Raw genomic sequence first — 26,819 nt, forward strand, 5'->3', positions numbered from 1 at the left:
GTCAATTGTCTAGAAGCTCCGAAGCAAAGTATTTGGTTTTCTCTAGACGCAAGTCAAATACATTAATAAAATATAAAATAAACAAGTTTAATAGAAATAAAATGGAAGTAAAACAAGAATTTAGTGAGGAAACGTGTAAAGTAGAAATAGAATATAATGACTTAGATGATGCTCTTCTGGATGGCTCTAAATGTGAAATTAAGGAGGAATCCAATACACAAACTACACATGACTATGTAGACTTCAAGGAATCTTCTAGACATACTGAAATATACCAAGATATAAGTAAACTGAAGCCAATTGAAGAAAACCAAAAATCTGAAAAAGGTTAGTACAAGTTAACAAGATAAGTAACAAGTCTTCTTCCTCAACTTTTCCCTGTTCATGGGTCACTGTTCCTTACCTGTCTTCTCCTACCCACCATGTCTTCTTCATTTAAACCTTTTTTTTTCTCAAGTCCTCTGCCACATAGTCCTTCCATATTCTTCTTCTCTTTGGTTTTCTCCTATATCTCTTTCTCTTAACTTATAATTATATATATAGGGGCTTTCTATCAGCAAAGTGCTTATGTGAGACGTCCTGGGTACAAGGAGTCACACACTATATCCTACCCCAATCAATGCGCGAGGCACTCTATTTCTAGTAACTAGTGATTTATCATTGATCTGTATTGCTTGCTCGGGCCTTATCCTCACTCCTGGCTTCGTTTCCTAAAGAAGAGATCTATTTAATTTTTTTTAATTCTGAGTCATTTTCCACAACACACAACTTTCAACAATATGACACTTATTTATACTTGAGCTCTATTCCCTATCAACTTCTGATAATTGAATGGTAGGCTACAACAACGTTGTAAGCGACAGATTGGGTCAAAGTGAGGTTTTAATGTAATATTATTGTATATCCAATGACCAATGCAAGCATCTTTCAACCAGGCTAAAAACATTTTACCTTCCCCGAGTTTTTCGTACCGCAATATTGGTATCCGTATTGTCATAAATGACTTGTCAATAAGTTTTTTCCATCTCCTGCATAATTTTAATTCTGTTGCTTACAACATTGTTGTAGCCCACCATTCAATTGTTGAATGCAGTCTTTTTCAATGGACTTGTAAAGTCTGTCTTCGCTTGTTGAATTTCTTGTAAAACTTATAATGCATTTTAATACTGAAAAACTTTGTTCAACTGATGCACTTGTAACTGGGATAGTTAGTAGTAATCCACACAACTTAGACACTGGGACTTGTTTAAACCAGTAGTTATAAAGAAATACCCAGATTTCTGAGTATATCTTTATCACTAATGTCAGTTGTTTCATAAACAACACTTATAATGCAAAGCTGGCATATCAAAACATTTTCATCATTTAATTGTAGTAAAATAAATTCCTCTGTGGGAAATTTTGATGAATTATAATTAGAAATATTAAGATTATATAAGTATATAATTCTACAAATTTTAATTCGTTAAAATTTTGAAAGCGAAAATTTATTTGTTGTAAAATATTATCAAAAGGTCTCTCTGTTGCCGATATTATCAATCTTCATTCTTTTCTTTCATGTTCAAACCCCATATTTTCAGTGTTATCCCAAATATTTTTAAACTGCTCTCGTTTTTAATTATATTAATAAAATCATCAATTTGTCTTATACAAAATGCAATGTCAATTGACTTCATCTGTAAAATGTCAAATAAAAGATCAGTAAAAGGAAAAATCTCTGCAAAAAATTTAAATCGAAATACTCTTTAAGCGAATGTATGTACCTAAGCACCCCTTCGCAGCAGTAACAATCAGAGCATCCCACTTTTTAGGTACCAAAATTCGTGCGACTAGTGGGTGCGGTCATTGAACCCTGACCAATTTTTAAAGGGACAACTGCATGATAAGTGGCGATTTTGAGATGTGCTTCTGTCAGGGGTGGGCCTAATAGTTGAATTGTGTGCATATTGGGTTCCTTCCTATGCAATTAATTTTTAATAGTTTTCAATGCCTATTGCCTAGGTAATAATATGTAATTAAGTATTTTTGATGGGAAATAAGCCACAATTTTACCAAAAATGAATTTATTAACGTTTCAACGCCAAAGTTGTGTGTAGTTGTCAAAATACAAAATAATACTAAATAAACAAAAATGTTGTTGCTTAGTAAAAAATTCTTCTAATAATTTATTTAATCTGACTCATTTATATCGGCAATTCAGGCATGTATTATACATTTTAAAGTAGAAGACTTTAAAAGGATATTGCCAATATTGATGAGTTGCGTTCCTGGGACGACTTTACTAAAATATAGTTCATTCTAATTTAGTAAAGTCATCCCAGGAATGCAACTCATCAATCTTGGCAATATCATTTTAAAGTCTTCTACTTTAAAATGTATAATACATGCCTGAATTGCCGATATAAATGAGTCAGATTAAATAAATTATTAGAAGAATTTTTTACTAAGCAACAACATTTTTGTTTATTTAGTATTATTTTGTATTTTGACAACGACACCCGACTTGGGCGTCAAAACGTTAATAAAGTCATTTTTGGTAAAATTGTGGCTTATTTCCCATCGAAAATACTTAGTTATAAAAATGCCACAAGGAAATAGCTTCAGAACAACATTAATAACATGTAGATTATTGGGATTAGGGAAAAATTTTTGATAATTAAATATTAGTTAATATGTAATATATTTTGTTATATTGAAGTATAATAGGGAAGAGATGCTTCCCCCGTTTCCATGGACCGCATGCCTCTGAACAGCTGTATCATTCGTCTCGCATAGTTCCATATCTGATGTAACCAAAACATTGGTCTTTCTTTGCCAATCTCTTTAAAGCTGGATTTTTGGACGGGAACATGCATGACACAGCTGTCTTATGGGGCTCTTTGATGAATCATCTGGTAGCCCGATCAAAGAACACAAACTTTTACGAAAACCTACAAAAAAAAAAAAGGAAGGATGAAAATTTGGGAATAGATAGTTGAAATTGTCTATTATTGTATAAGAAAAAGTTTACAATTCTACATCCCCTCCATTTTACAAAAATTGGAAAATACGGGGTGAAAAAATTTTTCTCGGAGGTGAAAAAAAAATACGTTTAAAATAAGTCCGGAATTGGATATAATGACCAATTCTAAGCAACTTTTGTTCTATAGAGTTTTTTTACAAAGTCAATACTTTTCGAGTTATTTGCTAGTGAATATGTTCATTTTTAACAAAAAAAAAGAACATGTTTTTTTACGGTTTTTCAGAGATAACTCAAAAAGTAAGTATTTTAGCAAAAAAAAATTTTGTATAAATATATAGTAAAAATATAGCTTATAAAAAATTGAAAAAAATGGTGTATGCGTGAGGTCTGCAGACACAGTAGAAGCAGAGTTGCAGCTAATGAAAAGTAGGTTCTTCTTCGTCAAATTCCAAATCGGATATTTCAATGTGAAATAACCAAAAAACGGAGCACTTTCCTGGGAAAATTCATTCCAACTTTTTTAAAGTGTTTAAAAAAGGTTTACTTTTGTTTTAAAAAAAAACTTCTAATATTAAAAGTAACTGAGTTACGCTCAAAATATTGTTGGTCCCTTTTATGTTTTGTTAAAGAAATGGCGAAAATCACCCCCTAATTAGCTTCTCAAATAAAATTAATCGTTACCGCTTCACAAGTTACTTTATTTATGTATTATTTATAATATCTATAAGTTTCATTGGTTTAAAGTGCTCAGTTTTGAAAAAAATGGGGTTTAAAATAAAACATTTTCTTTTACTTTGAAAAAATCGGAATTGTTTATGGAATTAACTTAAAAATTATTAGTAATACCAAAAATCTCAAAGAGTAATAAAATGTACCTTTTGCTTTTCTGAATATTTTTGATTTTTTGTTTTCTTGTTAGACAAAAATTGGTTATGCTAGGGCTGTTTCAAATTTGCCTAAACTCCTGATTAGTTACTCGCTCAAGCCATTTTAACTACATCTTTTTCAAAAAGTGGTAATGATAAATTTTATTTGTGATGCTAATTAGGGGGTGATTTTCGTGATTTTTTTACCAAAAAATAAGAGGGAACAACAGTATTTTGAGCCTAACTCACTTACTTTTAATGTTACAGGTTTGTTTAAAAATCAAAAATAAATAAACAAAAAAGTTAAAATGAATTTTCCCTGAAAAGTGTTTGGGTTATTTCACATTGAAATATTCGATTTGGAATTTGACGAAGAAGAACCTACTTTTCCTTAGCTGCAACTCTGCTTCTACTGGGTCTAAAGACCTCATGTATACACCATTTTTTTCAATTTTTTATGAGCTATATTTTTGGTAAGAATATTTTTTTGCCTAAATACTTACTTTTTGAGTTATCTCCGAAAAACCGTTCAAAAACATGTTTTATTTTGTTAAACATGAACATATTCACTCGCAAATACAGTAGAGCGTCGATTATCCGAACTAATTGGGGGTCATGGGTGTTCGAAAAACCGATTTGTTCGGATAATCGAACTATATTGAGATTGTCATACATATTTATCCACAAGTGAAAAAAACCATATTTATATAACTGTATATTTGTTTATACCTTGATAATGACAAATAGCAATTAAACAAAAAAGTGCAGTCTTTGCAACAACATATTTTTGGATACACAATTGAAGAAAATTGAAGATATTTTAAGCGCGCTTGCTCAGTACTCGAGTGCGGGGCTCGGGAGTCGGGAGTTCAGATAACCGGTCGTTCAGTTGATCGAAGTTCGGATAATCGACGCTCTACTGTAACTCGGAAAAGTATTGACTTAGTGAAAAAACTCTATAGAACAAAAGTTGTGTAGACTTAGTCATTTTATCCAATTCCGGTCTTATGTTGAATGTATTTTTTTACTTTTAAGAGGGGGTCATTGCCCTCCATTTTTGTAAAATGGAGGGGATGTAGAATTGTAAACTTATTCTTATATAATAATAGGCAATTTCAACTACCTATTCCTAAATTTTCATCCTTCCTTTATTTTTTTTTGTGTCAGATTGCTCTTTGATCGTGCTACTGATATAAAAAGCATTGACTAGTTTATCATACAATGAAAAGGGGTGACACGAGGGATGTGTACCGTCTATTGTTCTACAATACGTCCCATCCACATCCTGTTTTAAGATAAATAGGGAACTTGCATAAAATTTTAAATTCGAAAAAAATGTTATAAATCACAACAGAACATAATTTAAAACATGTATCAAAGAAAAAAAAGTTTTGTTTGTCTTTCGTTTGGCCCCTAAAGACGATTAAAAATTAAAATTATACCATCCAGCCCAAAACGGGTCGTGACGCCATCGGGTTATATGTTTACATTCCGCAAAAACAAAGTAAACAGTATTGTATATAATTTTAAATTAGACATAAACGTCAGTAGAAAATACAGTTATGTGATGTTACAAGTGTTTTTGATCGTTTGAACTATTCATAGAAAACTTGTACTTTTACAATATTGTTCTATTCTCCATAGTAAACCTTCTTTCATTTCCTTCAAAAACTGTATCAAACTCCAATCTCAACAAACTGGTATATATTATTAAAATGACATACGGTAAATGTCATTAGAATATAAATATTTTCCCTTTATTCCGCTACGATGAACTGGCCAAATACCCAAGTAGGTGGAGGCCAACAAACTAAAGAAGGAGAAGAAGAATATACCTAAATTATATCCATGAACCTAACAATCTAGTAAAACTGTGTGACGTCACGGGTCATTCGAACTATTTTAAAATACAGAAGACTTTAAATTTGTACTTCTAAGTTATTATGAGTTTTTGAAGCGTGAAATTTTGGAAATCTCATTTTTAGACAAAACTGAACATTAATATGTAATAAAAAAAATGTGCAAGTTTCCTATTGGGCATTAGGCTGCAGTATCCCCTTCTCTTTCCCTAATTATGTTGTCCCTTTTAGCCTTACCCAACATCGACCAATTTCAGTAACATTAATGAATACTTGCAGCATTTAACTTAGAATGCTGGTATAGTTTTGGTGCACAACGAAATAATTTAAAATATTATTGGCTGTGAGAGTGTTAATGACATCCGGCAATCATACAACCACAAGTTTATTTCAAAATGCTCTTGTAATGCCTTCTCACTCATGATCATCAAAATTTTTATAACCTTGATTTTTAAACTTGTGATCCAAAATTATTGTCACCACAGTGGGCTCTTGAAGGACAGATATAATTCAGTTTAGGTTAACTGTGACATTCAGATATACGACTTGTCAGTTTACATCAACTATAACTTTCCAAGTTTTAGTATAGAAAATTATTATTGAAGCTATAAATAGTCCTGTCGCCAGGAGGGGTACAACTACCCAGGGACGCGCCGTCCATATGGGCAAGGTCGTGCGGCGCACGACGGCACCAAGGTGTTAAAGGCGCCCTTTGACTCGGCAAAGTTAAATAAATATCCAATTCAAAACTAAATATTTTTTTAAGCAAAAAAAAACATTGCAAAAAATAACTTAGTCCACTCATTTCCAAACATTACCATTTCGTTACGTATATTATTAACTATAGGTACCGAGCAGGTACCTATATGTGCAGGATTTTCCGGGCGAGCGTGGCATTTGGGTATGTCCCGCGTGACTGGAAACTGGCCAGGGTGGTCTTTATACCTAAGCCGGGCAAGAATCCTCTAGACCCCAAGGCATATAGACCTATTACTCTCTCGTCCTTTATTTTAAAAGCACTAGAGAAATTGATGGGGATGCATGTGCGGCAAACCTTTCTCAAAGAAAGGCCACTGCACTGCAATCAACATGCTTACCGGGTGGGCAGATCGTGCGACTCAGCCTTGCACCATTTGGTGTCTAGGATAGAGGAGACGATTGAACACAAAGAAGTGGCGCTTGGTACCTTCCTCGATATCGAGGGAGCGTTTAACAACACCACGTATGATGCCATGCTTAAGGCGGCGGAGAGGCATGGCATAGATGAAACCTGTCGCAGGTGGATTAGCTCCACACTGCATGGCCGACAGGCACAGGCTTCACTATTTGGGGAAACCATGAGGGTCACTGCTACAAGGGGAACAGCGCAGGGGGGAGTAATATCCCCGCTTCTATGGAACCTAGTGGTAGACGAACTTCTGGTAGAACTGAATAACTTGGGATTCTACACCCAGGGTTATGCAGATGATATCTGTATTTTAATCCGGGGGAAGATTCCACACGTAGTTTCGGAGCTAACGCTCCGGGCTATAAAAGTGGTAGAAAGCTGGTGCGAGAGGGTCAGCTTAAGTGTTAACCCCTCAAAAACGGTTACTATACCGTTCACACACAGGAGGAAATTGGAGGGCCTCACGCCCCCCAAACTCATGGGTGTGCAACTCAATCTGGCTACAGAGGTGCGCTACCTGGGCCTTATGCTTGACACCAAGCTAACCTGGAATGCGCAACTAGCAGCGACCGTTGCCAAGGGCAAGAAAACCCTCATGATTGCTCGTAGGGCAATTGGCAAAACTTGGGGCTTAAGCCCGGGAATCACTAAGTGGATTTATACTGCTATAGTGAGGCCCTCCCTCACATATGCTAGTGCTGTGTGGTGGACAAAAATGAACCAAAGTTGTGCAGCCAAAGAACTTGGGAAAGTTCAGAGGCTAGCACTACTTTGTGTTACCGGGGTAATGAAAAGTACCCCGACGGCAGCCATGGAGGTACTCATGGGACTCCCTCCCCTGCACCTTCTGGTGATGGCCGAGGCGAGGCTAGGGGCCTACAGGCTGCAGTTAAATGGTGTCTGGAGGCAAAGGTCATACGGGCACACCAGGATTGTGGGGCACATTCGTGACCCCATCCTGGATATGGTGAGTGACTGGAGTCCGGTCACTCACAAATTTGATCCTCCCTTCAAGCTGGGGTTAAAACCCCCGGTGGAGGGGGATAAAAGACCGCAGAGTGAGCTAACATGGTTCACGGACGGTTCAGTGATGGGCGGGCGCTCTGGAGCTGGAGTGTATGGTGTAGAACCCGAGGTGTGCATATCTATGCCTCTTGGGCAGTACACCACTATATTCCAGGCGGAGGTGGCTGCTATCACGACTTGCGTCGTAGAGAATATTCGAATGGGCCTTGAGAATAGGACCATACGTATTCTCTCGGACAGTCAGGCAGCACTTAAGGCCATTGCCAGCTGGAGAATTAACTCTAAGCTTGTGCTGGAATGCCGACAACACCTGGAAACCCTGGCCTACCGAAACCGAGTGGAACTCGGGTGGGTGCCGGGACATACGGGGGTTGAAGGAAACGAAAGAGCCGACTCACTTGCGAGAGAGGGCTCGGCTGTCCCCCTTACTGGGCCTGAGCCTGGCCTAGGGGTGACCAAATCGGCTGTCAAAGGAGCTGTTGCTAAATGGATCCTTGCGCAGCACACCCGACACTGGAACGATATTTCGGGACAGCGGCACAGCAAGTTAATGATGGGGCGGCCAAACCCCTCGCTAACAGACGAGGCCCTACGACTCGGAAGGAAAAAACTTAGGGCGGTAACTGGCTTACTAACCGGACACTGCACCCTAAGAAAACACCTGCACAACATGGGGATCTTTCACGGAGACCCTGTTTGCAGGAGATGTGGGGAGGCAGATGAAACTGCCTCACATGTCATATTTGACTGTCCAGCCCAAACCCGATGGCGACTGCAATACGGGGTCGAAAACTCGAACCTAAGTGTCAGAAGTCAGGTAAAGAACCTAATAAAGGGTCTTGTCCTGCTAGCTGGGAGAATGGACCTCTTATAGGTAACAGACGACTTAACTTCAAGTTAAGTAATCCCGAACCCATTGGGGACAAAAACCCAATGATGGTTAACCCGAGACTGAACGGTGTGCAATAAGCCTACTCAGGCTGCAGTACGGGCCCCATGGCCACCCGGTTCGATCTAACAATAAAAAAAAAAAAAAAAAAGCGCGCTTGCTCAGTACTCGAGTGCGGGGCTCGGGAGTCGGGAGTTCAGATAACCGGTCGTTCAGTTGATCGAAGTTCGGATAATCGACGCTCTACTGTAACTCGGAAAAGTATTGACTTAGTGAAAAAACTCTATAGAACAAAAGTTGTGTAGACTTAGTCATTTTATCCAATTCCGGTCTTATGTTGAATGTATTTTTTTACTTTTAAGAGGGGGTCATTGCCCTCCATTTTTGTAAAATGGAGGGGATGTAGAATTGTAAACTTATTCTTATATAATAATAGGCAATTTCAACTACCTATTCCTAAATTTTCATCCTTCCTTTATTTTTTTTTGTGTCAGATTGCTCTTTGATCGTGCTACTGATATAAAAAGCATTGACTAGTTTATCATACAATGAAAAGGGGTGACACGAGGGATGTGTACCGTCTATTGTTCTACAATACGTCCCATCCACATCCTGTTTTAAGATAAATAGGGAACTTGCATAAAATTTTAAATTCGAAAAAAATGTTATAAATCACAACAGAACATAATTTAAAACATGTATCAAAGAAAAAAAAGTTTTGTTTGTCTTTCGTTTGGCCCCTAAAGACGATTAAAAATTAAAATTATACCATCCAGCCCAAAACGGGTCGTGACGCCATCGGGTTATATGTTTACATTCCGCAAAAACAAAGTAAACAGTATTGTATATAATTTTAAATTAGACATAAACGTCAGTAGAAAATACAGTTATGTGATGTTACAAGTGTTTTTGATCGTTTGAACTATTCATAGAAAACTTGTACTTTTACAATATTGTTCTATTCTCCATAGTAAACCTTCTTTCATTTCCTTCAAAAACTGTATCAAACTCCAATCTCAACAAACTGGTATATATTATTAAAATGACATACGGTAAATGTCATTAGAATATAAATATTTTCCCTTTATTCCGCTACGATGAACTGGCCAAATACCCAAGTAGGTGGAGGCCAACAAACTAAAGAAGGAGAAGAAGAATATACCTAAATTATATCCATGAACCTAACAATCTAGTAAAACTGTGTGACGTCACGGGTCATTCGAACTATTTTAAAATACAGAAGACTTTAAATTTGTACTTCTAAGTTATTATGAGTTTTTGAAGCGTGAAATTTTGGAAATCTCATTTTTAGACAAAACTGAACATTAATATGTAATAAAAAAAATGTGCAAGTTTCCTATTGGGCATTAGGCTGCAGTATCCCCTTCTCTTTCCCTAATTATGTTGTCCCTTTTAGCCTTACCCAACATCGACCAATTTCAGTAACATTAATGAATACTTGCAGCATTTAACTTAGAATGCTGGTATAGTTTTGGTGCACAACGAAATAATTTAAAATATTATTGGCTGTGAGAGTGTTAATGACATCCGGCAATCATACAACCACAAGTTTATTTCAAAATGCTCTTGTAATGCCTTCTCACTCATGATCATCAAAATTTTTATAACCTTGATTTTTAAACTTGTGATCCAAAATTATTGTCACCACAGTGGGCTCTTGAAGGACAGATATAATTCAGTTTAGGTTAACTGTGACATTCAGATATACGACTTGTCAGTTTACATCAACTATAACTTTCCAAGTTTTAGTATAGAAAATTATTATTGAAGCTATAAATAGTCCTGTCGCCAGGAGGGGTACAACTACCCAGGGACGCGCCGTCCATATGGGCAAGGTCGTGCGGCGCACGACGGCACCAAGGTGTTAAAGGCGCCCTTTGACTCGGCAAAGTTAAATAAATATCCAATTCAAAACTAAATATTTTTTTAAGCAAAAAAAAACATTGCAAAAAATAACTTAGTCCACTCATTTCCAAACATTACCATTTCGTTACGTATATTATTAACTATAGGTACCGATTTATGTAGCTTCAGCCGTTCTAGCTAAGCGTTTATTTGAAAAACAACACATGTCCATTTTTCGAAAATTCGACTTTATGTATTGTTCTTATAGAATAATAGTTTATTTCTCCAGTTCACACATTTGGTTCACATCGCATAGACAATTTTGATAGTTTTAGAAAAACAACAGATGTCCATGCGTTTTTTTGTAAAAACAACACTTGTCCCATCCTAGTCAACGGTAGTTGTAAGTGTGAATGATCTTATCCTTAAATTTATCAGTTGTGTGGCATTCTTTGATAGTAATATTGTGATGTTTGTTTCTTTTGTATTAGAAATAGTTCAGCATAACAAAAACTATATGTACAACACAATACCTCTCTATTTTCGAATATATTTTGGTAAGTTTGTACAATTATTTTGATATCCACATTCCTTCCAATAAATGTCTTAATAAAAGTAAGATTTGAAATAAATTAAAGCTGGGCAGTTTTACTTGATTTTCCAAAATTTTCATTTTTGGACAAGTGTTGTGTTTCAAATAAACGCTTCAATTACTTAAGATTTAGAATGGGTCAGGAACGGCTAGAAAATCTTACTATTATTTCTACAGAATCTGAGTTTTTAAAGGACATGAATAATGAAAATCTAATTACTGAATTTGTCAAAAGTAAAGCAAGAAAAGTTCAATTTCTATAAGAAATATCCGTTGGTTTTCATCATAAGTACATTTGTTTAAAAAATCGCAATATAAATATGTTTCATTTTTTGACCTTCAATCTTTTTTAATAATTTTAAGTAATGATGTATAACTTTAACATAGTTTTTATTCTGTTCTGTTTTATTGTGCAATATAGTTTTAAACAATTATTTTTAACAACTACTACACTACTAGAAACAACAGAGATGAAAATACTTCGACGAATATCAGGCAAAAGTCTGTTGGATAGTGAGAGAAGCGAAAACATAAGAAGATCGTGCAATGTAGAAGACATAAAATGGATGGGTGACAAAACGGAAACAGGAGTGGAACGAACACATTAGTAGAATGGCAGAGGATAGGATAGTACCAATATTTTATAACAGTACTGTGTACTTATTATTTCCTTCAAAAAAAAATCTGGGTAGACGTAGAAAAAATTTCATAGTTTTCCACGTTGAAATGTGAAGGAGTGATTGATATTTCTGGCAATTTTGATTAAGGCGCTTATCAATATTTTGCACGACGGCGCCGAAGTTACTTGGCGCGTCCCTGCAACTACCTCCTTTATTCGGATGGACATACTTAAGTTTTTTTTATGTATTTTGACCCGTAGAACACGAATTTTTTGGGTAACAGTTGTTGATAAGATTGTTATAAACAAAGAACTTGAATTTTAAACTTAGACAAACTTAGAATTTTCTTCTAAAAGTATGCAGTTTTATACTGTCTAGACAATTTTATCATATTTTCAATGCCTCTCTCGATTCTGGTGAATTCCCCGACTTCTGGAAACAATCTTATGTAACTCCTATTTCGCTGCCGCCTACGAAAAGTATAACTCCGAAAAATGCCGTTAAGAATAGAACTTTCAATGAACGCCGCGAAAAATATTATTTTTGATTATATGATTGTGAAAATTATAATCCCTAATAAAATGTTAACGAAAAAATTTATTTATTGAAGAGTATCAGCAAAAAACATCATTTCTGTTCGTGGGTCCACGAAAATTATAATTACTAAAAAGTTCTCAGAAATAATTGTTTTCGTCGGCAGAAACAGAAACAAAAAGGGAAATAATTGTTTTCGTCGGCATCTATTATGAACTAAATATTTTCGTTATAAATATTTTGGGAGTTATAATCTTCGCGGACACGCATAAACAAAAAAAATTGTATCGGCAACACTTATCAAAGAGTTATTATTTTCACTGGAAATGTATTAGGAATCACATTAATCATAGGTAACCAGCGATTTATAAATCAGGTGTTAAATCTGATATTAAGAACTATCGCCCCATATCTATTCTAAGCACTATCCATAAAGTATTTGAAAGAATTATAACTGAATTTCTTACTTACGACTGCTCTAGTGTTATTACTAACTCACAGTTTGGGTTTTCTTCCTGTAAATCTGCTGAGCTAAGTCTACTTCTTATACTGACTACCTATCTGAAGCCCTGGAGGAGGGCTTACAGGTTGATTCAGTGTACACTGACTTCTCTAAAGCCATTGATAAGATAAACCATGATCTTCTATTACATAAATTACATTCTTTGCTATTGATGGTCTGGTTTTTAGGTGGTTATGTAGATATTTAGAAAACAGAACTCAAATGGTTAGAGTAAATCACTGTTATTCCAACATTTTTCCTGTAACTTCTGGTGTTCCCAAACGTTCACCGCTACTATTTAATCTATTCATTAATGATATTACCACTTGTTTTTCCCATACAAAAGCTCTCCTTTTCGCTGATGACCTTAAGTGCTTTACAATAATAAGATCTCATGATGACACTCTTGGACTACAATCAGATATTAATAAATTATCCCAGTGGTGCCCTCTTAATGGCATGGAATTAAATGTTGGTAAGTGTTATATTATGCGTTTCTGTAGGAATCACCATTTGCTAACACATGACTATACCACAGTATAAAGAGGGACAGTAGAACCACTCTCCAAAAAATTGGAAGTAAATGTAGTCGCGCATGGCGACCGCGCAATGTTGGCAGTCACTTTTGCCCCACTCTCGCATTGCTAGTGGCATAGAAACGTACGGCTTTTAACAGGGAAAACCCGTATCCACCACTGGTGAATTACCAATTGAGTACTGCCGGTATTACTTCTTGAGATCAAAGCGCCGACAGAGGAGTGATTTTACTGTGGAACCTCTATATACTGTGACTATACTATTAACGATCAAGCATTGCAATCATGCACACAAATTAGAGACCTAGGCATAATATTAGACTCTTCCCTCAGTTTTAAACACCACATTAGTACCGTTGCCCAAAAGTCTATGAAAATGCTTGGTTTTATTAAAAGAACATCTCGTGATTTCACAGATATAAATTCAATGAAAATTTTATATTGCTCACTCGTTAGGATTTTTGTTCCTGTGCGGTCTCCATATTATCTAGTTCATAAAAATAAACTTGATAGAGTTCAGCATACCTTTCTCAGATACGTAGCTTTTATACAACATATATATCGTAGCTACACAGATCGTGAATTATTATTGAATATTACTTCATTAGAAACCCGTAGAAAAAGAAAAGATCTGACAATCTTATTCAACATTATTAATGGTAATAGTAGCTGTCCCGATCTTCTGTCAAAAATTAGTCTTTTTGTACGTACTAGGTCAACAAGACAAACCCAAACTTTTCACGTAAGCTTCTATATATAACTATACTTACAACAATTTTTTACCACGAATACTTAGACTTGCGAATTCTCTAAATGACTTAAATATATTCTGCAATTCCTTGGATAGATTTAATAACCATTTGTTGAGCATACATTGTTAATGGTATAATTTCTATCAGCAATTTTTAAGCTTGAAAATAGTTTCTGTCCTTGTGGGATCGGTACTCACCGGAGGGACCACAGACGTTCGGATACAATTACCGTCTCTTTGCAAAGACAATGACGTCGACTTTGCAAAGTAACAAGACACTTACTCAACACACACACTACACATTACACCTGACTTAGTGATAAGTTATACAATTACGTGGCTAAAGGTTCTAGTTCTAAACCAAGGCCAGAATCAGAGAAAAAAAAATTTTTAAGCTTAAACCGTCTTAAACTTTGTTTTTCATATCGTAATGTTCTTTTTTTTCCTTTAACTTATTAGCTTTGTTATCCAATTGATATTGTAACAATTGTTCTTTGTGTTGACACTGTTTATGTTTTTGCTTTTGTCTTTGTAATATTTTTTTTGTAATAATATTTTCTGAATTGGGCTTGTAAAAAAAAACATTTTTTTTGTATCTATCTTTTGGGTCATTCTAAACAAAAAATATTCTTACCAAGTTATTTCATAAGATTCATAGTTTTCGAGATAAACGCGGTGGAACGTTCAAAAAATCAAAAAATTGAATAACTTTTGATCTTGAATAACTTTTGATTAAAAAATAAAATAGTAATTCTACTTACCGCATTTGAAAGTTCAAGTAAAATTTTACCGGTTTTGATTATTTCCATTGCTAAAAATTAATTTTTTTATTGTCGAACAAAGCTATAAACAAATAGTGTTTCCCGTGCCCAATTAGTGTTGGAAAATTCTCGAGAATGAAAAATCGGAGAATATTCTCGAGAATATTCCCAAGAATATTCTCGATTTGGAGAATTTTCTGAGAATGAACCCTATGACGCGCTTAGGGATATTGTTAAAGATGAAATGGGGTATTAACCCCTTCGGTACGGTGATGCATCCGTGTGCATCATGCTTGACTGTCCGCTCAGTACGGTGATGCACACAGGTGCATCATGAGTTTTCGTTCGCCACATACGGCGGGCCACCATCTGAATCATATTTCAGGTATTTTGGTTCCGTCCGAATTACCTTATTCAACTCTAAAAGTGGGGAAACCACGCCCAAAAGTGGGTGATGTCCAGAAGGAGATTATATTTAGTTAATTTGATTGGTGATAAAGTGATAAGGTTGTTTGGATGTTTGACTGATGGGATTGTGTGGAAGGTGAAGTCACTGTGCTGCTGTTTACAACTTACCTTACTATCCCTTGCAAGATAATTCGGATGGAATTTCCCAGATTAGGAGACTGGGGCGATATTAAGCACAAAATAATCTGGGAAATTCCATCCGAATTATCTTATTTATCTTTTTTAATAATTTTTGTTTAAAATGGCATTTTATGGATAAAATTTAATTTAACTCACATACTTACTATGTAGAATAATAAATTTAATAAAAATAGTTAACGTTAATTAGTTGTAGTGTGATACTGTATTTTAACCGACTGCGCGAAGCCGCCCGGTAAGCGCTCGAATCCATATATAGGAGCCGACTTGCCGAATGACGATCCGGCACAAAGGGGTTAAGAATCATGAAATTATATGAGACAAAACAACAGTGTTCTTTATATATAAAAAAAATACAAAAACAAGAGAAAACACAAATTTTATTTGATAAAAAAATGAAATTTTTTTAGCAGCAAATAATGGATGTGGTGATCTAATCTGAAAAAGATTAGCCTCAGATTCAGAATCTGTTTCTATCATTAGCTCATCCTGGTCATCTACATTCTGCATTTCAATGTACTGATGAGAAGTTGTGGGATTTTGTTTTTCAAGAGACGCCAGCTCAGTCATGGCTTGGTCTACATCTAGCAATTGTAAATTGTGAGCAATAAAAGTTTCCTTACCAGCCTGTTCAGCAGTAAGCCGGTTTCTTTTAGAGGAGTGGATAAAACCATAATTACTGAAACTTTTTTTAGTTGCTGCACTGGATGAAGGCATATTTAATATATCAACTGCTATTTTGGTTAATTTTGTTCCAAAACATGTACCTGTTCATCATATGACTTGATTGGGTCTAGTTTTTCTATTGATTTTACAAAGTATGGTTTTTCAAAAAAATTCCGTCTTAGATCAATAAAGTGCCAAATCTGCCATTATTTCAGCCGAGTCATCACCATATTTTAAAGTTGCTAAAATTATCTATAAACTCAGTTATCTCAACTTGTTCCTCTCTGCTTAAATGAACACCATTCTGTCTATTCTAAATATTTGCACGTTAATAAGGTTAATATAGCACCAAAACAATAAATACTGACACTGTAAACACCCTAGCTAGTGGTTCATGGGATTCCCCAGCCCCAGCTACTTCGATTTTTGGGGATTTTGTCTAAAATCGCGTGATTCCACGGCGAAAAAGCATTTCATGAGCGGAGCGTCAAGTGGGTGTTTGAGCTTCAAGAACAATAATGTTTGTGATGCAACAAAATATACTAGTTGAATTGGCAAAAACAATATACATACATCTATTTTAAAGTATAATAATTTGACCCATATCTAGTTTTTATTTTTATTTCAGTTTTTGTAAATATAGAAAATTCTCGCCGAGAATTTTCTAGCCAAGAATATTCTCGAGAATATTCTCGTTCTCGAGAATATTCTCTTGAGAATATTCTCTTCTTACATCACTATGCCCAATGCATGAATGCTACGTAGAGATTGCCTGTTTGTAAGCGCGCCTACTCATTCGATTTTAAATGAGAAATGCATTGAAAACATCACTCAAGCACTATGTATAGTTTTGTTTAACAATAAAAAAATTAATTTTTAGCAATGCAAATAATCAAGACCGATAGAATTTGACTTGACCTTTCAAATGAGGTAAGCAGAATTGCAATTTTTAGATTTTTTGAAAGTTCAACCACGTTTATCTCGAAAACTATGCATCCTACAAAAAAACTTATGAACTTTTTTTGCTTAGAATGACCCAAAAAATACAAAAAAATGTTTTGTTTTGCGAAAAATCACTGTTATGTAATTCCTCAAGTTCTTTGTTTATAACAATCTTCTCGACATCCGGATCAACTGTTACCCAAAAAATTCATGTTCTACGGGTCAAAATACATATAAGAAACTTGGGCAAGTTCATCTGAATAAAGGAGGCCGTTGTACCCACCCTTTATTCAGATGAATAAAGTAACCAATTCAGTTAATTATTGTTTTAATAAAGTAACCAATATTTTTTTTCAATTTTGCGAAAAATTTAATTACTGATGAAGGATAGTAAAGTATTTTGAATCGTCAACAATAGATGGAAGAGTATATTATATTTATTATTAAATACTCCCGTTAAAGGGGAGGCCGTATACTCATACAAACTTTTTTAAAGCGATTAATAAAGTATTGCTTTCAGAATATACTCAAATTGTATTTTTAAACATCTTATTTATTTTATTATAATAATTAAATTCACTATCAAATTGTCTATGTTTTTCTAATACCTCGTAACCCCAAAATCATGATTGTTCAGGAGACAAGAAAAACTATTGCTAGTCAACTCTCAGCATTGAGAATACGAGCTATTAGACACCCATTTAATAAATAAGTAATGAAGTATGGCTTACAAGATTTTTTGAACATGTGAGTTTAGCTTTATATTATACAAGGCAAAAAAAGCATTTTCCAATTTTTGTGGGTTACGAGGTACATATTAGAATGACAGACGAAATGTCATTTATATTTTATTAATAGGTACCTAAGTAATTTAAAATTTAGTCTGACATTGACGGAGTGTGAAACTTAAATGTAAATAACTTATGATTTGCTTAATAAATTTGCTATTAAAACAAGAAATACGTAATTTTTTGCTTGGATAGCTTTGATGAAAATAATTGTGGATCGCTCGTTAGTACACTCTGCAAAAACTATGTACATTATCTTTTATATTTTGAAATCTACTACTCATTTTGTCTTTTAAATCATCTAATAAAGCAGGTGCTTTAGATTTATGTAGGGAACTTTTGCTAAGAAGCAATAATTTTACAAAAACAATAACTTTTGATGTCACATTTTTTTCGGAACAAATTTCTGCTGTTACTTCATAAAGTGGTTGCTGGAATGAGCGGTAGTACCATTCCTATAATGTTGCAGCCATCTTATTGCATGCAAAGGTTGTTGCACAAAAGGGCTGTAGTTGTAGTAATAATAGCGTCTGTTATTTTAAATACGCAATATAACAATTCAAATAAATAATTCCAACTGCAGTGGACTCTCTCTATAACGAACACGGATATTACGAGGTTTCGCTTATAACGAGGTATAGCTGGTTCCTAAAAAACTGATACGACTCTTAAGAGCAAACAGTAGCCAGGGCCGTAACTACCATTGGGGCAACCGGGGCAGAGCCCCGGGGCCCCCGACCAAGGGGGTCCCGTGCATAGATTTTAACGAGGAAAATAAAAATATCTATTTTAAAAGCCGATCCCAACGAAATATTTTCAAATGACACCATTTTAAAAAGACCGCAACATAGTTTTAATTTTTCACTGGGGAAATTAGTCTTTTAGGGGTCATTGCTTTCAAAATGTACATTTTGATGTCCTTTAAGCAAAAATAAGGTTTAACAAGAAAAAATAATTAGCATAATATTACACTCAAATAAAGTGCATTAGAACTTAACTTCCTATGATTATTTAAATTCCACAAATAAAACCAATCCTATATTTTTTTGAAATTAAAGGAGTCAATTCTCACTTTCGTTAATGTCCCCACCTTGCTAATATAAGCTTTGAAACAAAAAAAAAACGGCATTTTAACATATTATGTAAAATAAATAATTACAGAGAATGATAAAATAGCTGACATTATTTCTTAGTTTTATCATCCTCTATAAGAAATACTTTATTTTATAGTTTAAAATCAGATTTTTATAGGTGTCCTCATCATTCATTCTCACTTTCGTTAATAGAATTATTATTTCACATTAAATTCAGTTAGATGGCGCTGATAGTGTGACATTAAGTGTTTGGACAAGTCTTCTTTAGTTGAATAAAAGCCTTGAGAGAGGTAGGTTGTTCTGTGAAATTTAACAAATATTAATAGAAAAACGGAGTTAGACCCACAAACGGTAAGCATAATGTTTCACTTTTGTTAATAAGTATATTTTGTGAAAATGTTTTAATTAGTAATGTTTGTAAACTGTATATGCAAGGAAATTAAGCAAAGTAGTTATTCTTAAAAAGGCGTCACCATCCAAACAATTTATCATGGATTTGGCGGGAAGTTTAACATAAAACCTCACTTTCGTTAATCTCACTTGCGTTAATTTATGTGTTAACGAAAGTGAGACAGAGTTAACATAAATGAGGTTTGATTAAATTGTTACAAAATATTATTATTTTTTTGCTTAAATCATTGCTTAAAACTTATTTTTTTTTAAATAAACATAGATTTTTTTAATAATATAGTACTGACAGTTTGTAGAAATGGCAAAGTCGGCGAAAAACAATGAAAAAAAGTAGACTGTTCTTAGGGAAAGATCAAAAAATGCGATGCGTAAGTTAAGAGAAAAAATAAAAAAATAATCCGGCATTGCATGAAGAAGAAAAACGGAAGGCTAGAGAACGATATAGAGCTAGAAAAGAAGCCGGTAAAGTAATAGGTCTGGATCCCGCGTATGAAAAAATAGTTGATTAATAGCAAGCTGAAAATTTGTTAATAGCTTAAGGGTGTCTAGTCGGACAAACTTTGATATATGGGAACACTGGAACAGGGGCAGTTTTAATTGTGGAACAGCTTAAAAATTTGGAACGGTCAGACCACGAAAACGGCACATTTATTTTGTCCGACAGAACAGACTTAAACTCTCCGAACAGAGATTAAACTCTCATGCAAAAATCAGACTGCTATTTATCACCTGTCATAATTCTCTAATAGAACTAATAGAATAATAAAGCTCTATAGAACAAAAGTTACTTAAAATTAGTCAGTTTACCCATTTCCGGACTTATTTTGGACATATATTTTTTCACCCAAAAGAGGGGGTGAAAGTCACCCCCAGGGAAAAAGCACACATCGGCACAATATCACTTTTTCTCTTTGACATGTAAGCTATAAGTATGCCAAATTTCATGTCAATCCAAGCGGTTCTTTAAAATTTAGACCAAAAACCGTGAAAGAATGGATACGTCTTTCAGGGGAAATTTAAAGAAAGATATATTATTATTTGTTCCATCGTTTCTTTCAAAACATCCCGCGTAAACACACTTATGCGTTACAGAGGCCATTTTATCTAAAATCTGAGTCATTTTTTTAAATTTTGCTATAACTTGTCACAACACTTGTCACAGATAATACACCTATAGGGTAAGTTCGGCCCTGACACTACTCCTACCTCCTCGCAAGTCGGAGAGAGAATGAGAAATCTCGATACGGTTTTCGAGTAGCGCCATCTAGTTGTTGATACGTCTTTCGGTTACCAAGAGGTGAGCTATCTAGAGGAATATTTATAATCAATGACATGACACTAATACTTATGTTGTGACTGGCTGAATGACATAAAGGCCATGCCATAAAAATAAAAAACATTTTAAAAAAAAACTTCATTTTTTTGTTAGTTAACCTCTTTAACATTAACCTCTTCCGTGATATCATTATCTGCAGTGATTGTTGCTCCGAGGTATTTAAAACTCTCCACTCTTTTAAAGTTATATGGGTCTATTGTAACATTTTGCCCTCCAATTTATGGAGGAACAATATAAACGTAGTAGACCTTTGCTTCCTGGCATTTAGGCGAAGCAATAAAGCACTAAAATCGGCCTTACCTCGAAAAAAAAAACGACAAGAAGGATCTTAATAATTCTTTTTGCATTCGATTCGTGTTTTCGGCAAATTCATTAAAAAATTAGTCAAAAATCATTACTCGTGGGGTTTTGGGGTCGCTAACGACGAATATGACATCGTAAGTGATCTCCGGAGTACCTGGTGGCCAAGGTACCTACTGTTTACCTCGTCTTGTGAAGTTTTCGGCAAATTAATTAAAAGATTATTCAAAAATCATTACTCGGGGGGTTTTTGGGTCGCTGACAACGAATATGACATCGGAAGTGATCTACGGAGTACCTGGTACCCAGAGTACCTACTCTTTACCTCGTTTTCTGGAGTTTTCGGCAAATTCGTTAAAAAATTAGTCAAAAATCATTAGTCACGAGATAAACAGTAGGTACCTTGGGCACCAGGTACTCAGGAGATCACTTCTGATGTCATATGCGTCGCCAGAGACCCCAAAAACCCCCAAAGTAATGAAATTTGACAAATTTTTTAATAAATTTTTTGCCGATAACTCCACAAGACGAGGTAAACAGTAGGTATAGTAAGTTCAGAGAAATAAGGGAAAAAAATATCATGTTGGTGGCACAACCCCCTCCAAGCCGAAACCAAATTTTTTGAGTAGTATGGACATCTATAATAATAACCTATATGTTTCCTGCAGCCGATTTTAATGATATACATAGTTATAAACAAATGAAGATCAAAAAACGTTAAATATTCGCTTTTTTCGTCTATTACCAAAAAGTTAAGTATTTTAAACAAATTTAAGAGTGAGAAGCTCATAAATCGTATAAAAAACTTTAATATGGCGTTCGCTGAATATGTCTATACTTATTGGTTGCTTAGAAAATTACAAAATAAATCATAAATTTTGAGTTTTTTTAAATATTTATAACTTATGTAAAAATTAACTTAGAACGTTCTTATTACACGGAATGCTGAGACATCTGGTGCTATAATCATACCCTAAATTTCAAAGTAATTGGTCAAATAGTTTAAAAGGTATTTAATTTGTTTATCCCAAATTAATTTTTTTTGCAGAGGCTATAAGTCAGGGCTATAAGGCTATAAGTCAGAAAATGATGAAGTTAAAGTAATACTTTGGATAATTTATGAAAGAAGAAGATTTATACTATTAATTTAATTAAAAAAAATGACAAAAAATAATTTTAAATAGTGCAAAATTATTTTACAAAAACATGTGAATTAAAAAAAGGGGGGCTAACTTCGTCCCTAATTGTCCTAGGACAATTGATTTTCTTTCTAAACGTGTATAAAAATTCTGTCTGTCCAAATATGAAAAAATAATTTTTTTACGGGTAACGGTTAAAAAGTTATTCTAATTGTTTATAAGTAAGCAGAAAATCGACGTGTTTTTGCAAAATAATTTTACACTGTTTAAAATTACTTTTTGTCATTTTTTTTAAATTAAGTCAATAGTATAAATGTTCTTCTTCCATAAACTGTCAGAAGTCTTATTGTAACATCATAATTTTCTGACTTATAGTGTTGCAAAAAAATGAATTTGGGATAAACAAATTAAATGACTTTTAAACTATTTGACTAATTGCTTTGAAATTTAAAATATAATTTAAGAACCACAAGCCTCAGCAATTCGTGTAATAAGAAGGTTCTAAGTTAATTTTTACATAAGTTATGAATATTTATAAAAACTCAAAATTTATGATTTATTTTGCAATTTTCTAAGCAACCAATAAGGATAGACATATTCAGCGAACACCATATTGAAATTTTTTAGACGATTTATGAGTTTCTTACTCTCAAATTTGTTTAAAATGCCTAACTTTTTGGTTATAGACGAAAAAAGCGAAAAGTTACCGTTTTTTATCTTCATTTGTTTATAACTATGTATATCATCAAAATCGGCTGCAGGAAACATAAAGGTTATTAATATAGATGTCCATACTACTCAAAAAATTTGGTTTCGGCCTGGAGGGGGATGTGTCACGAGAAAAATCTTATTTCTCTGGACTAAGTATTTTTACTACAAAAGCGATATTACGTAGGTCAAAATTTTTGACGTAAGAGAACTGTCAAAACATTAGAATATGACTTTTCATTATTGCCATGTTTATAACATGTAAGTATTTTTACTACAAAAGCGATATTACGTAGGTCAAAATTTTTGACGTAAGAGAACTGTCAAAACATTAGAATATGACTTTTCATTATTGCCATGTTTATAATAAACATGGCAATAATGAAGAGTCACATTCTAATGTTTTGACAGTTCTCTTACGTCAAAAATTTTGACCTACGTAATATCGCTTTTGTAGTAAAAATACTATACCCTGGGCATCAGATATTCCGGAGGTCACTTCCGATGTCATATTCGTCGTTAGCGACTCTAAAAACCCCCGGGTAATGATTTTTGATTAATTTTTTAATAAATTGTTTGCCGAAACTCCACAAGACGAGGTAAACAGTGGGTACCCTGGGCACCAGGTACTCCGGAGATTACTTCCGATGTCATATTCGTCGTTAGCGACCCCAAAAACTCCCGAGTAACAATTTTTAAATGAATTTGGCGAAAACTCCACAAGACGAGGTAAATAGTAGGTACCCTTAGCACCAGGTACTCCAGAGATCACTTACGACGTCATATTCGTTTTCAGCGACCCCAAAAACTCACGAGTAACAAAATTGAACTCATTTCCGGCGATAATTGACGAGTTCTGAATTTTTTTTATTGTCTGTTTGAGATGCACTTTAAGAATGCATTTTTTGTATGCAGTTTTTCAATATTATCTCATGGCTGGGGGTCACAAAGTTTCCTGGCGCATTCACAAATTGAATGCAAAAAGAATTATTAAGATCCGTCTTGTCGTTTTTTTTTCAGAGTTTCAGTGCTTTGTTGCTTCGACTAATTTGATTGTTTAACTTTGTTTGTTATTTTATGTCTGTATTCGTTTTTCTCTTGTAGTGATTGTTTATAGTTGGTTTGTATTTTAGGTGTTACTCAAGAGGAGAACAAAATGAAAATTGTGGAAACATTTGGTGAACGTTCATCGCGTAAAGAACACTGTACCAGTCGGCACGCTGAGGAAAAAACTATAAATCAAAATAAAAAAGTTCAGATTCGACCGCGACCTTACAAATGTGATTTTTGTTTCAAACAGTTTTCTACACCACATAAATTGGAAGGACATATGAGAGTGCACAATGGAGAAAAACCTTATAAGTGTAAAATTTGTTTCAAGCGGTTTGCTCAGGCATTTAATTTAAAAAAACATTTGAGAGTGCACACTGGGGAAAAACCTCATAAGTGTGAAATTTGTTTTAATCAGTTCACTGATTCAAGTGTTTTGAAAAATCATTTGAGAATGCACACTGGAGAAAAACCTCATAAGTGTGAAATTTGTTTTAAGCGATTTACTCAGGCATGTAATTTGAAAAGACATTTGAGATTGCATACTGGAGAAAAGCAAGAAAAACCTCATCAGTGTAAAATTTGTTTGAAGAGGTTTAGTACAGGTCATTATGTGAAAAGACATATAGCAATACACGCCGGAGAAAAACCATACAAGTGTGAAATTTGTTTCAAGCATTTTAGTCGAGCGAGTAATTTGAAAAAACATTTGAATGTGCACACTGGAGAAAAACCTTATAAGTGTGAAATTTGTTTTAATCAGTTTACTGTGGCAAATAATTTAAAAACACATTTGAGAATACACTCTGGAGAAAAACCTTTTAAGTGTGAAATTTGTTTTAATAAGTTCACTGCGGCAAGTTCTTTGAGAGCTCATTTGAGAATGCACACTGGAGAAAAACCTCATAAGTGTAAAATTTGTTTGAAGAGGTTTAGTACAAGTCATCATTTGAAACGACATAATATAACAATGCACAATGAAGAAACATCTTACAAGTGTGAAATTTGTTTTAAGCAGTGTGGCGATGCAACTACTTTGAAAATACATTTGAGAGTGCACACTGGAGAAAAACCTCATAAGTGTGAAATTTGTTTTAAGCAGTTTAGTCAAGCGTCTATTCTAAAAACACATTTGAGAGTACACACTGAAGAAAAACCTTACAAGTGTGAAATTTGTTTAAAGCAGTTTAGTGAAAGAGGTACTATAAAAAAACATTTGGTGGTTCACACTGGAGAAAAACCTTACAAGTGTGAAATTTGTTGTAAGCAGTTTACTCAACACGGTTATTTAAAAATACATTTAAGAATCCATACTGGAGAAAAACCTTACAAGTGTGAAATTTGTTTTAAGCAGTTTAGTCGAACAGGTAATTTGAAAAGTCATTTGAAAGTGCACGCTAGAGAAAACTCTTAGAAGTGTGATTTTTTTAAGCAGTGTTTTAAAACTGATAGTTTGAAAGGACATTATTTGATGATACACAACAGAGAAAAACCTTACTATAGTGTGTCCCACCTTGACTTTACAGCACCGGTTCTTATGACCAACAGTGATGCCAAATTTTATCAGAAAGAGGTTTTAAGCAAACATACTTTTTCTACACGCTCTGAGCTTCGCTGGTGTCGCTACTAGCGGATTACTAATGCAACTTTCACCGGTAATTTTTAAATTTATTATTTAATTGTTATGGCATATTATTTACAACGCAAAAAAGTAATTAAATTGTAATCGATTTTTTTAAGATTTTGCTAATCATTTTGACGTTCTATTGATGAAATATTAATTTCTTACTTCGGATACTTTCACAATTATCGTGTACATGGCGCTAAGATTAACAGATTAATTTTTAATTACATATTACGGAATATTAAAAAACTTAAATTCAGTTTTTAGAACGTAAGTATATTTAAGGTAAAAATATATACCACAGCTTTGACCAACTAATATTTTTTCTAATTAATGTTTTTAATTTCAATTTTAAATTTAAAATTTTTTAAGATTTCAATTTTAAAGTGAATATGAAAGATATTCACTTATTCTAACGTTTAATGGTCTTGATGTTTCACCTATATAAAATTGTTCGCATTCACAAGGTATTTTATAAATACAATTCTTTGTTCTTTCTTGTTCATTGTTAGGTTTAGTTTTAGATAGAATATATCTCAAAGTGTTTGTTGTTTTGAATGTTGTTGAAATGTTGAATTTATTTCCTATTGTTTTAAGTTTCTCGGATAGATTACATGTAATCGAATGAACTATCTTTAGGAAAGTCGTCCCAGGAACGCAACTCATACATATTGGCAATATCATTTTAAAGTCTTCTACTTTCAAATGTATCATACGTGTCTGAATTGCGGATATAAATGAGTCAGATTAAATAAATTATTAGAAGAATTTTTTTACTAAGCAACAACATTTTTGTTTAATTTAGTAGTATTTTGTATTTTGACAACGACACCCGATTTGGGCGTCGTAACGTTAATAAAATTATTTTTTTCAATTTAATTGTGGCTTATTTCCCATCTAAGTAGATAATTAATGAAAAATATTGTTTTACTTGCCTGTAACGGGTTAGTTTTAATTTAACATTTTTAGGGACCTACATTTTTAGTACCTTGGTAATGTTCGATTGAAAATTCTTTTGAAGAAAATCGGCATCGCCGCGCTAAAAACTCCCATAAGGATTGTATTGCCGTATGTTCGTGTACTGGAAAGTCAAGGTGGGACAGACATTAGTGTAATGTTTATTTTACTACGAAATTTCTTATTTATTTTTAGACACTAATTGTTATACGATTGACTTTATTATTATGTTTACAAACTTACATTTAAATAAAAAATAGAAATAC

At 33.9% G+C, this 26,819-nt stretch overlaps 1 protein-coding gene across 2 annotated transcripts; it reads left to right on the forward strand.

Annotated features, from left to right (window-relative positions):
* Positions 1–26,819, forward strand: LOC126885935 (zinc finger protein 227-like). Of its 2 annotated transcripts, XM_050652758.1 has the most exons (3): positions 204–327; positions 17,085–17,134; positions 24,056–26,819. In XM_050652758.1, the coding sequence occupies exon 3, from the start codon at positions 24,079–24,081 to the stop codon at positions 25,384–25,386; it is 1,308 nt and encodes a 435-aa protein (XP_050508715.1). In that variant the 5' UTR covers positions 204–327; positions 17,085–17,134; positions 24,056–24,078; the 3' UTR covers positions 25,387–26,819. The 2 variants fall into 2 exon arrangements, with proteins under 2 accessions (XP_050508714.1, XP_050508715.1); XM_050652757.1 differs by lacking the exon at positions 17,085–17,134 and having other exon boundaries at positions 1–327.

This window comes from Diabrotica virgifera, chromosome 6, assembly GCF_917563875.1.
Source record: "Diabrotica virgifera virgifera chromosome 6, PGI_DIABVI_V3a".
Classification (NCBI taxonomy): Eukaryota; Metazoa; Arthropoda; class Insecta; order Coleoptera; family Chrysomelidae; genus Diabrotica; species Diabrotica virgifera.

What these genes read in the sequence shown, in the direction of transcription:
- LOC126885935 (XM_050652757.1), top strand. Translation starts at nt 102, where the DNA reads ATGGAAGTAAAACAAGAATTTAGTGAGGAAACGTGTAAAGTAGAAATA. An exon ending in AAACCAAAAATCTGAAAAAG is followed by an intron (nt 328 to 24,055) that starts GTTAGTACAAGT and finishes TTTGTATTTTAG; the next exon opens with GTGTTACTCAAGAGGAGAAC.